The 14,194-nt window shown below is 38.6% G+C and overlaps 1 protein-coding gene across 9 annotated transcripts in view; it reads right to left on the bottom strand.

The window, feature by feature from the left end:
• Positions 1-8,041: 8,041 nt before the first annotated feature.
• The window catches only part of SEPSECS (Sep (O-phosphoserine) tRNA:Sec (selenocysteine) tRNA synthase), a 99,996-nt gene continuing 93,843 nt past the window's right edge, over positions 8,042-14,194 (bottom strand). For all 9 annotated transcript variants that reach the window (XM_044767651.2, XM_070506122.1, XM_070506123.1 and 6 more), the window contains 3 exons: positions 12,365-12,458; positions 10,332-10,422; positions 8,042-8,668 (listed from right to left, as the gene is read on the bottom strand). In XM_044767651.2, the coding sequence (XP_044623586.1) occupies positions 8,362-8,668; positions 10,332-10,422; positions 12,365-12,458 (492 nt within the window). In that variant the 3' untranslated portion in view covers positions 8,042-8,361. The remainder of the gene's footprint in view (positions 8,669-10,331; positions 10,423-12,364; positions 12,459-14,194) is intronic.

The raw sequence follows: 14,194 nt of genomic DNA, 5'->3' as shown, positions 1-14,194 counted from the left end.
TTACAGATGAGTCAAAAGTAACTTGTGCAAGGTCACTCAGCCGCTAAATGATAGAGTCTGGCCTCTCAATTACTCCATGGTCACGATAGTGCCTCGAAGGGAACTCTTCCTGAAGGTTCGCTACTGGATGATTTACTTTCTCTCACAGTATATGGACCAATTATCAAAGGTGTGCTAAATCATTAAGTCTTGCCCCTTATTTAAAAACAGTAAAATTTTAAATTATGAAACAGCTAAAACATGATGCCAGACTAAAACAACATAATAATCTGCGATGGCCAACAAAGGGAAGATTTATGAGGCTAATGAGGAACTATACTAGGGACTGGTGTTACTCAAATATGAGTAAGTGGGTACACTCTGGGGTTTGGCAGGTCTGTCTAGAGCAAGGGAGAAGAGGGCTGGGAGATGAAAGAGACTAGAAAGGTAGGCAGGGGAGCACAGACCACCTTGTAGGCCAAAGCACAACAGGTGGATTCTCTGGGAAGCAGATGCTGAGAGTACGAAAGAAGTCTGATATGCAGGAGTTTGATATGGGAGCGTTAACACCTGTAAAAGAAAAGGGGAGAAGCAGGCCAGGGCAGGGGAGCCACCTGACTGCCATCCAGGCCCCACAAAGCTCAGCCACCCGCGGGGGCTCTGAAGCAGACTGCCTATTGGAGGAGTCCTGCACGGGGTGGAAACAGCCAGGCCCCTGTACCACCGCCTTGCTCAGAAATCGGCCAAAGGGCATTATTTTGGCTCAATAACTGAGGTTTGAGCTAACCCTGAAGGAGCGAACAGCAGGGAGGCTGTCAGCCAAGCACACTCCTTGCGGCGGGGTAGCAAGTCCTTCTTGAAGCGAGATCGGAGCAGTACCTCTTTACGTCTGCCACACCAAGGAGAATTTTTGGAGCACTGTTCTAAAAGCAATGGAAAATCACTGAATAGTTTCAATCAGACAAGATGGAATTTCACACATAGTTACATAAATATTTAATAATTCCTATTGAATCATTCATACAACAAATATTTGAGTGTCTATCATGTGTCGGGTGCTGTGTAGGTGCCTGGGATACCTGAGTGGACAAAACAAAGATCTGCTCTGGTGGAGCTTATGCTCCAGCCAGAGGGAGAGAGACAAACAACAGGACACAACAGAACACGTAAATTACATACAGTATGTGGGACCTTTGCTCCTCACTGTGGTCCATGGGCTAACAGTACCAGTATCACGCAGGGCTTTGCTAGAAATGCCGACCTCACCCCAGACTCACTGAATTCAAACCTGCAGTTTAATAAGAACCCCAGGTGATTCTTATGCTCTGTAAAAAAGGCTCTATTCTCAATTTTAAGACAATTTTTAGACAATGTTAAAGTGGAGGAGATAACTACAGTATTAAAAAGGGTGGTCTAGGTAGGCCTCATTGAAAAGGAAAGCTTTGAATAAAAACATCAAGGAGGTGAAGGAGTTAGCCAAGCGTCTGGGTTGAGATCTTCCAGGCAAAGGGAACAGCTGGAAGCAAGGCAAAGCGTGCCTGGAGTGCTAGAGGGACAACAAGATGGCCAGTCTGGCTGGAGCAGAGGAGGCAAGGGTGAAGAGCAGAAGGATAGAGTCAGAAAGATAGAAGGCACAGGGGTAGGATGGCCAGATGCTGTCAGCCCTTCGGGGACACACAGCAAGGACTTTGGCTGATAGGCCATGATATGGGAAGCCACTGCAAGAGTCTGGGTAGATAAGTGCTATGATACATGCATTAAAAGGAGCCCCCTGGCTGGGGTATTGGGGTTGGACTGTAAAGGGGCATGGTAGAAAGCAAGGGCACTTTTGGCATGGAGTGACAGGGGGAGTACTGTAATAATCCAGACAAGAAACATTGTTAGTTTAGACCTGGTTAGTAGCAGAGGAGGAGGTGAGAGGCGGTTTGAGTCTGGATACGTTTTTAAGGCAAATCCAACATAATTTCTTGATGAATTAGATGTAGAATGTGAGAAAGAGAGTCGTCGAGGATAAATCCAAGGTTTTCGGTCTAAGCTGAAAGGACAGAAGTGTGACCAACTGAAGAGGGGAAGGCTGTGGCTAGAGCAGGTTTTGGGGGAAGCTCAAGGAATGACTTTGGCATTTAGAAGCTGAGATGTCCATTAGACATCCAGGGCATGATTAGGCAGTTTCATACGAGCATGGAGTTCAGGAAAGAGGTCTGCTAAAGATGTAAATTTGGGAGCCGTGATCAGTCATTCTCCTACAAAGTCATCTAAGATGAGGGCTAAATATAATGAACCACTGCTATGCTGGTAGGTTTGCCGATTATACCAAAACCTTTGGTCAGATAATACAACTGATGTGAAAGTCACTGTGATAAACTTTTTCTGTACATCTGTCCTAGGCTGTGAGCTGAAACATTAGGTGTGTAAAATAGTTAATGCACTTTAAATATATTTTTTAATACTCTCAAATGTAAATGCAGAAAAAAAATGCAACTCATAGAAACCCAAATAGAAAAATTCTGCAAATAAAAAAAGATGGTCATCTAAAAGCAACTATATACTTTTTACTTTCCACTGGAGAATGAACAAAATTCATTGATGATTCCCTCTCAAAAAAGTTCTACTAAATAAACTAGATGATGGATATATTTTAATTTAAATCTAGCACAACTTGATATAATATAGTTTATGCAGAGCATCATAGCAATTATTAACAGAAAATGCTGTTTCGGGCACTGAGTTAATCACTTTACATAACCATCAACCCATTTAATCCTCAATCCCATAATGTTGTACCCATTTCACGTATGATGAGACTGAGATTCAGAGCTTAAATACATGCGCCCACATGGTTAATAAGTACAAGTGCAGAGATCTAACTCCAAACCTATTGAGAAATACCTGCAAAATTCAAACAGCACAATTTAGAAATGAAATCTGCTGGAGGAGGAAGTGATACTAATCTATTTTATTTTCAAATAAAAGATGTTTCTTTTAGAAAAGATTAACTTCTAAGTATTCAACTTTCTATAGTCAATAGATCCTTTGCAAAATGGTTGGAATGTCATCTTTTTCCTCTTTTTTTTTTTTAAAATATTCTTAGGCAGCCACCCCCCACCATGACTCATGAGTCTCATTATAAGTATGACTTTTCTTGCTGATTTCTGGGCAATTTGACACTGATGACCGAATCAAAAAATGGGCAAGTAATTTAGTGTTAGTGATCTGTACTTTCAGATTTTATTTGTAGCAATGACGAGGTAAAATAATGTACTGTCAATGATTTATTAAAAATTTATTTCATGTAATAAATTATATAATTCATTTAGATTTTTAAATAGTCTACACCAAAAATAATTTTGGAAAAAGCTTTTTCTTTTGGCAAAACATGTACGTTAGCAGGCTGACATCGGTTTCAATTCTTATGGGAACATCCCCCACAATTATACAGTTAAAACTTTTCTTCACATTTCTCTAGAAGTTCAAATTGACACCACTTGATAAGAACAAGACAGTATAAACATTTCCAGATTTCGCCTAAGGCCTTGGACTGAACTGTATAGCATTAGGGGGGAAATTATAAAGCTATATTCATCAGCCTTGAACTCATCATCTTACACGTGTACATCTGTAATGGCCAAAAGGAGCAGGAAAATAAAAAGGAAGACAGAAAAGGATGCAGTGGGTAAGTCTTAGACATGTATGTTAAGAGTGGCCATAAGACACATAAAATCAACACAATGTGACAGACAAGGAAAAGACTGTTTACAGAAGGTTTTTTTTCTTTTTACTCTTAACAGTGTATTCAATTGTTCTTACCAAAATATTCAGAGAGTATCAAACTTCTGAAATGACCAAACTTCTGTGTATGCAAACTAGATTATTTTTTAGTTACAAAATGAGGTCAGCCTCATGAATGCAGAACATAACAAAACCATTTAAGAGCCTGGCAGAAATAAGTATATCTTAGAAAGTGAAAAAAGAAAACTCAACTCCCCCCCTCGCCGCCTCCCTGCCCCGCCCCCCGCCCCCCCCCCCCCCTGCCGAGAAAGACTGGCCCTCAGCTAATATCTGTGTCAATCTTCCTCTATTTTGTATGTGGCTTGCCGCCACAGCATGGCTGCCAATGAGTAGTGTAGGTCCATGCCTGGGAACCAAAACCAGGCCACAGAAGCAGAGTGTGCCAGATTACCCACCAAAAGTTTACATAGTCAAAAAAATTTCTCTGAGTGTAACATGAAAGAGACTCATTAGAGTTTGTTGTTGTTGTAAATTGTTGGCTATTTTCCTCTATGAAAGAACACAAGAATTTAACTCTCACAATGAGCTACTAATTCAATATTAAAGTAACATCACTGGGAAAAAAAATTACCTTTAATTTAAAATTTCCTAAAACCTATCATAGGCATATTGTTTAAAAACAAAAGTCCCAGGGGTCGGCCCCGTGGGAGACTGGTTAAGTTCATGTGCTCTGCTTCGGTGGCCCAGGGTTTCACTGGTTCAGATCCCGGGCACAGACGTGGCACTGCTTATTAGGCCATGTTGAGGTGGCATCCCACATGCCACAACTAGAAGGACCCACAATATACAACTATGTACTGGGGGGATTTGGGGAGAAAAAGCAGAAAAAAAAAAAAAGGAAGATTGGCAACAGTTGTTAGCTCAGGTGCCAACCTTTAAAAGAAAGCAAAAAGACAAAAGCCCATCCTGTAGCATAGGCCTCACAACAGTTTACGGGGTGGTTAAAGAAACAGAACCACAGTAGAGTTATGTGCTGGGGCAAAATATCAGAAAAAACAATTTATATTTAAATTTACTATTCTGTGTATCAAATGCCTATCGGCTGAACAAAACTGTATTCAACAATTCATATTCTATAACTGCACTCAATTACTATAAAAAGCTAGATAGCAAGATTTATAGTTGAACCTGAGTTCCTAAGGCTGGTATCACACATCATTCCCTGATGGAGAATTCATCAGCACAAGACGTAGAGCCAAACTGAGAGTTGGATTTAAAGTACCTTTCCCTGCTGTGTGTGTAAGTAACACACTGTGAAGTGACCTAAAGGATTTTTCATGTTACTCAGTTTTCTTTTCTGAGCAGACTACCATAGCCCAATGACTTTAAAAAACCAAACTCCAAAATTCACCCTGATAGCCTTAATAAGGGCAGTTGGATCACAAAGATAGAAAAGGTCGTCTTAGCCAATAACGGGAAAAGGTATCATCTGTTGCCCCTCTGCCACAGTTCAAGGATGACTAAGGCCAACCATGAGGCTTACCACCAGCACCAGCAACTTAAAATAATAATTGGTTGTACATACTTTGTTATACTTATATGTGGAAATGGGAGAGAGCAAGCTATAACAACACTGGGGTGGGGGCAAAGGAAAGCCTGAAAATGTAGAACCTACAACATCTCCTCAAAAATTCTTATGAATGCTATGACCCCAAGGTCAAATTTAAGCCAGTAGGAACAGAGCTGGAATTCCAAAACCTCTGGACAAAAGGGCTAATAATAAAAACTGCAGCTGATTTTATGTACCAGGAATGAAGCGTTATAACATATCTATCATTCACATGTGGGTTCATGTAATTTATCTTCAATTAGAATTATTATCTATTCAGCAGCTGAAGCCTGAGAACTGCTGATACACTGCAGATGAGAAAACACTTGCTTGTCTCTCGGCTTTGGCCTTTCTTAAGCTAAATGATGATCACACAATATAGATCACTTGTTCTATAAAACAATTTTGGCTTATGTGTGTGGTAAGCTGCACTGCCAGCATTTACATTTGCAACATCACTTCCTTCCCTTTCGTAGACTCGAGAGGTTCTATTGCTTCTAGAGTTCAGTCCCAAATTCACGTAAAAAAATTACAAAACTTTTTAATCCAGGATTTTTTCCTCTGAAATGAGTTAATATAGCTATTTTAAAAAACCCAGATATTGAAAATATTTGAATCCCAAAGATATAATTTAAAGTAACTTTGACAATATTTATAATTAAGTACTTTATCTCAACACAATCTTGACTTCCAAGGTTGTCAAGCCAGTGTCTAAAACATTCTAACTTAATTCTAACATTAATGGGAGCGGTATCTGTCTGAGCTCATGTTTAACAGTTTACACTGCCAAATCAATAGAGAAAAATACAACCTAGAAATCAAGGTGGCATTCTCCACCACAGTGTTTTCAAAAGTATGTTCAATGAGAAGTCAATAAGTATTTAATTTAAAAAACAGGTTCCATCTTTAGATAAGGATACATTCAACCTGGCTTCAAAGGAATTCTTAGAACCTTTAATACGCCAATAGGCAGGTTTGCAAAGTCACAACATTATTTGGCCACAGAACCTTTTATCCCCTCAAGCATCTCAGGAATAAGGCTCCAGAGAGCAAGTCCTGAGAAACGCAGCTCTGGCACTTTGGTGTATTCAGAAGCTTCATTAATTCTCCAGGCTATGAGAAATCAGTCTACTTCTTAAAATTAACACAAATAATCATTATAGCCAATATGTCTGGAATTTCAGACTCAGAAGTGAGGATGTGCGCAGGGAGCGGGCAACACACTAGTTTATCATTATCATGCTACACCACCTTCACCTCCCTAGCAAAAATATGTTCAAAAATACCCACGTTAACCATTCTTGATGATGGCCATGCACAACACCTGAACAAACTAACCAATATACAACAGCTGCTTGAAACAAAAACAGTCAAAGTTTTCACTTGCCCAAATGGAAAAATGCACAAGTGTCATATAAAACAATTTATAATTACATGTTTAGAACTGATAACCCTGGTTATCACTTTGGAGTCTATACACTGTCTAGTTTCATAACATTTATAGAGCTATCTTCTTGGAAGCACTACTGAATAATTGAAGTTGCTATGGAAAATTTCCTTTTACTTGAGGAGTTCATTTACTTTAGAGCAGGGTTTTTTAATCTCAACCTCAGCACTAAAGAGATTTGGGTCGGATAATTCTTTGTTTTGGGAACTTGTCCATTGTAGGATGTTGAGCAGCACCCTGGCCTCCACCCACTAGATGTCATTAGCATCCCAGTAATTCTGACAACCAAAAATGGCCCCAGATGTTGCTTACATGTAACTGTAGGGGAGGTGGACATTTCCTCTCCCCAAATGTGGGTTCGTCTGGCCAGAGAATGAATTAAATTCACATGAGACAGAATAGCAAAAGAAAATTAAACAAAGCTTTTATGAGGAACCATGGCCCGGGGCCTTTCTTCCCGAAGGAAGAAAGGGCACCGAAGAAGTGGGGTGCACATAGTGGTTATATACCCCCAAACAGGGTGTTTCACATGTGATTGAAATGTCCCTCCCACAATAGTCACAAGATTGCCCTGTCGGCACAGCGCTTGATGGACACAGCAGGTAGTGGTCGGCTATCTCGGTGGGCGTAGCAGGAGGCTAGTCGATTGTCTGGAGCTGGGCGGTCACAGGTGAGCGCAGCAATCAGTTCCTAGTCTAAAGAAAGATGCTTAATCCTTAAAGAAATGCCAAAGTTGCGAGGGGGAGGGAAGTCAGTTACAGGAGGTTACCAGAGAAGCACAATAAAATGCAGATTTAAGTCTTTGCCTTTGGCATTGATTAAGAGCTTCCAGAGAGAAGGCCATCTCCTTTCTTCTTCCTGGTACAGAGAGGGAGGCACTCCCTACAGATAGAGATTTACCCTACAAATGCAAAGGTGTCCCAACAAAGGGCAAATTCCATTCCTCAGAGCCTCCTTCCCTGTCCCAGTTTATCAAAAGCAATCAGCCTCAAATAATCCTGATGCCAAAGAGACATATCTTGGGGTGGCCAATTTCAGGTCCCCACATAAGCAAAGCAACCCCAGTTGAGAACCACTGCTGTTGAGTGAAAAGTAAAGCTCACACCTTGTCTCTCTTCCCTGGGAAATGCCTGCTTCACAGGCATACTGGGACTGACACACACCAACAAACACCTAGTGACTGGTAGCATTAGAGATCCTTCTAAATTCTGTGAGATCAGAAACATAAGTAATTTGTGAATGGTAGAGAGAATGGTTAGGAGGAAGCAGTCTACACATTTCAAAGAGAATTAGAGGTAATTTTACTGTCATATTCGTAAGAATTATCTGAATCATAATGCTTAATTGACAAATGTTCTAACAATTAGAAAAACGCTAATTGTATATTATAATCTGTTCAGGATCATCATGATTGAGGCAGTCTAAGAACAAAAAACATAACAATCATCAACAGCTAGCTCAGACCATATTCAGTTCCTGACCAAGTATTCTTCATGAAATTCCAATTCAAAAATCTCAAGTCTTGTCTTTAAACTGCTTTTTGTACAGCAGCCTCATCATTTCTCTCAAATTATTAAAAAAAAAAAACCCTCACATGTCATGAAGCAGCAGCCTGGTATGTATCAAGAAGTACATTATCTAGTTTTAAAGCCATTTCTTCATTATCCACATCCTCAGTTTTGTCATAACTGTCAATTCCAGATACATCACTCTCTCTATTTTGTTCTTTTCTTATTGTCTTTAAACACTTGTCAAGTCTCTTTATGAACAAGTCCACATCCTGTGTCTTCATTCCGATGGCTGATGCAGCATTGAGGTAAGCACAAGGGTAATTATCTGTATGTGACATAAAGCCTCTGAAAGTGTAGCCACTCACGGTTTGCACAGACCCAAGAGGCACAACTCTGAAAGGGGAAAAGAGTTACCCATTTAACATGTCTGGTAATTTTAACAGAACATCACCATAAACAAAAGATATCTGTGTTACTAAGCCTTAAATCTACTTATCAATAAGTTTAAAAAGAGCCATAACTCATGGCCTATGAAAATAGACTGCGAGTCTTAAAATAAAAATTATACAATACACTGCTAGTTTCCATAAAAAAGTACTGCCTAGTGATTACCATTTACTTTTCTTTTATCAAAGAGCTACAAGCACTAGGAATCACAAACACCTTTACATCTTCTTCAAAGAGGGAGAAGAAAATTATTCCTGTTTTTGTACAAAATATGGAATTTGACTTCACATATACACACTTCAATGGAATACTGAAATTTGTAAGTCAAAGCACTTTAATTAATTGCTGTGTCATCTCAAATAATCAATAAAGGAAAATTACACCTATCTAATCAGTGCTATGCAATGGAGAGTTTCAAAGCAAAGATCCAGAAATTATGTAACTCCTCACAGTGGGGTGGTCATCAGCAATCAGTAATATTCAGCAACGGCACCTGCATTTTTCAGGCTTGATTTCACTGGCATGCTTGATATAAGCAGATTTCTTTTCTTTTCTTTTCTTTTTTTTGAGGAAGATTAGCCCTGAGCTAACTGCTGCCAATCCTCCTCTTTTTGCTGAGGAAGACTGGCCCTGAGCTAACATCCATGCCCATCTTCCTCTACTTTATATGTGGGACGCCTACCACAGCATGGCGTGCCAAGCAGTGCCATGTCTGCACCCGGGATCCGAACTGGCAAACCCCAGGCCGCCAAAGCAGAACGTGCGCACTTAACCGCTGAGCCACCGGGCCGGCCCCAATATAAGCAGATTTCTAGTGGTCCTTTTTTTTTTTTTTTTAAGAAGTCAATTAAGATCAACCTAAACATACAAATAGTGGCAACACCAAAAGCAAGGCTAAGAAAACCATTTGAGAAGTGTCAAAACTATGCTGTAAACAGATATAGTTCATCAAGGGAAAAGCTAAACTAATCTAAGACCTTTTCTTCTAAAAAGTTGTCCTTTGATGTGAAATCTCTAACCTCTGGTACGGAGAAATTCTTGAATAGAAGTATGTAAAGAAGAGTACTTAGAACAACATACTTCTTTTCAAGTCATTTTTCTCTGACCTCATCAAATATAAAATAAAAATCGAAATTCATTTTTAAGCCACATATATATAAGAGCAAAAAGTACATTTTTCAAAGGCAGTACTTAGACAAAAATTGCATAACCTCTTTAGTTTAGAAAATGAACTTTTCCTTAGAAACATTTTCACTTAAGTTTAGTAATGAAGATGACTTATTTCTAACACCATAACGTGACACTACTGAAGATTATCTAACACAGGAAAATAAAGACAAAAATTTGTACAGAGAGGTTAGGAAACTTTGTTTCTGTGTGTTTATTCAAACAAACAATGCTCCTCTCTTTTGTGACTATCTGAGGCATATGCAGTCCACAGGTGAGTGTGTCACGGCCTTACAGAGTCTCTATCTCATTCTTTTACTCCATGCTGAATTCTCAGGTGTAGTTCCGAGTGTACTTGGTGGACTATTGTTAAGGAAAGGTACTTTATTAGAGTTAACTTTGAAAAGCCAAATAAATCCAAGCCTCTTTTAAACATTCTTACCTGGCTCCAGAAACCTGTCTGGTAAAAAGCATTGAGCCAAGCTGAGTGACAGCTTTTTCACGGTGCTCATCTAGTGTCTTAAGTGTCACAGCTGAAAAAGAAAAAAGCATCCCCATGAGCCTTGGTTCTCCAGCACAAAAATCACTCAAAAAACAAACACTTAATGATGGAGACATTACCTTTTTTATTATTGTGTTAAAATATATACACACATAAAATTTACCATCCTAATCCTTTTTAAGTGTTCAGTTCCGTGGTATTAAATACATTCACATTGCTGTGTATGCATATAACTCTTTCCATCTTGTCAAACTGGAACTCTATACCTATTAAACAGTAACTCACTATTCTCCCTCCCTCCAGCCCCCGGCAACCACCATTCCACTTTCTGTCTCTGTGATTTTGACTACTCTAAGTACCTCATATAAGTGGAATCATATGGTATTTGTCATTTTGTGACCAGCTTATTTCACAGAGACATTACTTTTTATTCATTGTCAAGTGGCATGATTTCACTTTAATGCACTTAATAAATTACAGAAAGGATCTGTTTGCATATCAAACAAAAATATGTTAATGTAAACTAACTCAGAATTGGAACAGAAATTCCATATCACCCTTCCAAAGAGTGAATTTTCTAATTAAGTAGATGGGAAAATGACATGATCAATATGGCAGTTTATTCAAATTCAACCATGTCTTAAGAACTTGTCAAATGAGAACATGGAACATATTTCTGCACATATAGAAGAAAGATCAACTTCTGCACATGGAAATGGAAACTACCTTTCTAAGGTTATGTGAGCAAACTATATTCTACTCATACCACCACCACTAGCTACCATTTCCTGAGAAGTGAGACTCTCCCTAGCAGATACTTCACAAATACACTCTCAACCACTGTTAAATAATTTTGCACGGGAGGGATCACTATCTCTATTTTAGAGATAGGGAAAAGAAGGTGAGAGGCTAGTACATGGCAGAATTGAGATTCAAACCACACCATATCACCTTCTTATAACATCTACATGGATTACAAACCAGCAAGGGACTTACTGGGGTGGATTTTATTACATATTGGTGGCCAAATAGTTTTCCATGGAAGCTCATTCCTGAAAAATGCTTCAGTTACAAATGATTGTTTCCCTACTTTACCCAGATATACATGAAATATATCATACTACATATATTCACAAATTAAAAGGGGAAACTATGAAGCTTGGAAGTTAATTAAGTGCATAAAAGTCAACATTCATATTATCCTGTTTAGTAGCTCTTGTACTAAATGACAAAAATACATAGTCTTTATGCAGACAAATGAAACTATCATAAATACAGATTTCTCTAACATAGAGACATTTAAGAAAACAAACAATAGCAGCATTAAAAACAATGTAAGAGGGCTGCTCCCGGGGCTGAGTGGTTAAAGTTCTGTGCCCTCCACTTCGGTGGCCTGGGTTCGAAGGTTCGAATCCAGGACATGGACCTACTCCACTCATCAGCCATGCTGTGGAAGCATCCCATACACAAAAACTAGAGGAAGACTGGCACAGATGTTAGGTCAGGGTTAATCTTCCTCAAGCAAAAAAAAAGAGGAAGATTGGCAATGGATGTTAACTCAGGGTGAATCTTCCTCACCAAAAACAAAACAAAACAAAAAATATAAGCATAGCTTCAATTTCTAATATTATGGTGTTAACTGGTAGAAATTTTTAAATATTTATATAGAGTTCTTACTAGTGACCAAATTATTTTGGTTAGAAGCAGGAATTAAAGTATTATTTTCTGTATATTCATTGTAGTCACTATAACACTTAATATTGATTTGGATTCTTTCAATGTAAAGGTTTTACCTTAGAAATACATTAAAGCATTTCTAAAGGCTAACTAAACTTTTTCAGTTTACAAGTTAATACTATAATCAACTTAGAAATATCATTGTAACCAGAAAGAATTCATACTCTTTCTAGAAATACCAGCTTCCTGCTGGGGATGGTTCAGAAGTACTGATCTTTTTAAAAAGAAAAAATTACCTAAGGATATGGGATTGTGAGGTGTACGCAACAGTCTTTCATTGTAGGCTTCTGACAGCTTCTTCAGTTGGTTGGACAAATATGAAAACATTTCCTGCAACAACAAAATGTTACATTTAAAGAAAATCAAATAAATACTTACTGCAACTTGCCAGATTTAGTGAGACAAAATCTGATTGGTGTGAAGTCTGTGCTGTAAATTAACTCATCCACGTGCCCTAGGAGCAATTCTTTCCTTTGCCACAATATAGAGAGACTCAAAGTTGCCACAATTATCAGAAACTACAGGATTTAGGCAAAGAAGGCAAAGATCCAGCACATTTTCTGCTTTGGGGCTATGTACCTATCACAATTCCATCCTTTTTTCAGACCTCCAGGGCTACTGCTCTAGTCCAAGCAGTCATCAACCTCTTCCCTGGACCACAGCAATAGATTCTAAATGATTTATCTGCCTACTTTCTCACCCCTCTACAATCTGTTCTACACACAGAGGCCAGAGTGATCTTTCAAAAGCATAAATCAGATCATGTCTCTCCCAATGACTTCCTCCTGTAAGTATTAAAAAACCAAACTCTTCATCTATAAGGCCCCACATGATGTGGCCCAGCCAACATGCCCAACTCAGCAACTGTCATTGCCCACACTGACTACGGCATCAGCCTCCTTTCCAAGTGCTGAACATGCCAGCTCATTCAACTGTCAGAACCTTTGTGCCTGCTTCCCCCAGACTCAGAAAGCTCTTCTCCCAGATTATTCCATGAATAGTCCCTTTTGTCACAGACTAAGGAGACCTTCCTTTATTACTTCCCTTTAAAGTAGCTCTCCAACTCTGCCTACTCCCAACTCTCAATCTCCCTCCAACAAGAATATCTGTTTTGGTTCCTTCACTGTACTTACCACAATCTGAAATTGTCTCACTTGCTTAAACGAATACTGCCTATGTCGACCTACTAGAATGGAAAAGAGTCCTTGAAAGCAGGGAATTTGTCTTCTTTACCACTATTTTCCCAACACCAAGAAAAATGTGCCAGGATTTTAGCATGTCAGTAACTTAGGAAGAGGTCATTTAAAAATGTTTTTCCCTTAAATCATACACAGTTAAAACTAACAAATCCCTTAACTCAAATAAAAGAATATAGCAACTAAAAACTAAAAATTGTATTATTGATCCTACTCTGAAAAATAATATATATATATAACAGAAAATAAAAATATTTTATGAGCATAAAATTTCATGTGCACATGTAAGTAGAAGTTTAACAAAGTTACAAATATATATTAAGTTGGCAACTGTTCGACCTAAAGTTCTATTTTCTTCTCCTAGTAAGTCTTTTAAAAAGTGTTGAAATGAAAATCTGCCCAAGTAAGTCTGCCCCTGAACAAACCCATTTTGTGCTGACCTCCTCTAGCCATAGTCAAAACATATAAACGCTAAAGATACACCAAAGAGCCAAGGGCCAACAGAGTACCCAAGTGGAGACAGCAGGAAATGATACTTCTTTAACTTCAAAGGTGACAAAAGCTGCTTCATTTTTCTCTAAGGTAAGGGTTAGATAATCTGATCCCACACTGGGACCCAGAGTAGCTTTTTCATGTCTAAAGCACATAGATAACTAACTCCATCTTTTGTTAGTAAAGATTAAGAGGAAAATTCCTACCAAGTTTATGAATTATTAATGAATCTACTTAAGACCACAAACATTTTTACCCTGTCAACACAGTATATTTTATATTCCAACCTGAAAAATTTATAAATAGTCATTCTTAAACTTTTAGGACATTTTGTAAGATCAATTCTCAGCATGTAAGAATTATGAAATCTTAGATCAC

This window comes from Equus asinus, chromosome 3, assembly GCF_041296235.1.
Source record: "Equus asinus isolate D_3611 breed Donkey chromosome 3, EquAss-T2T_v2, whole genome shotgun sequence".
NCBI classification, from domain to species: domain Eukaryota; kingdom Metazoa; phylum Chordata; class Mammalia; order Perissodactyla; family Equidae; genus Equus; species Equus asinus.
The sequence above is the reverse complement of the archived record's forward strand: the minus strand, read 5'-3'. Positions and strand labels throughout refer to the sequence as shown.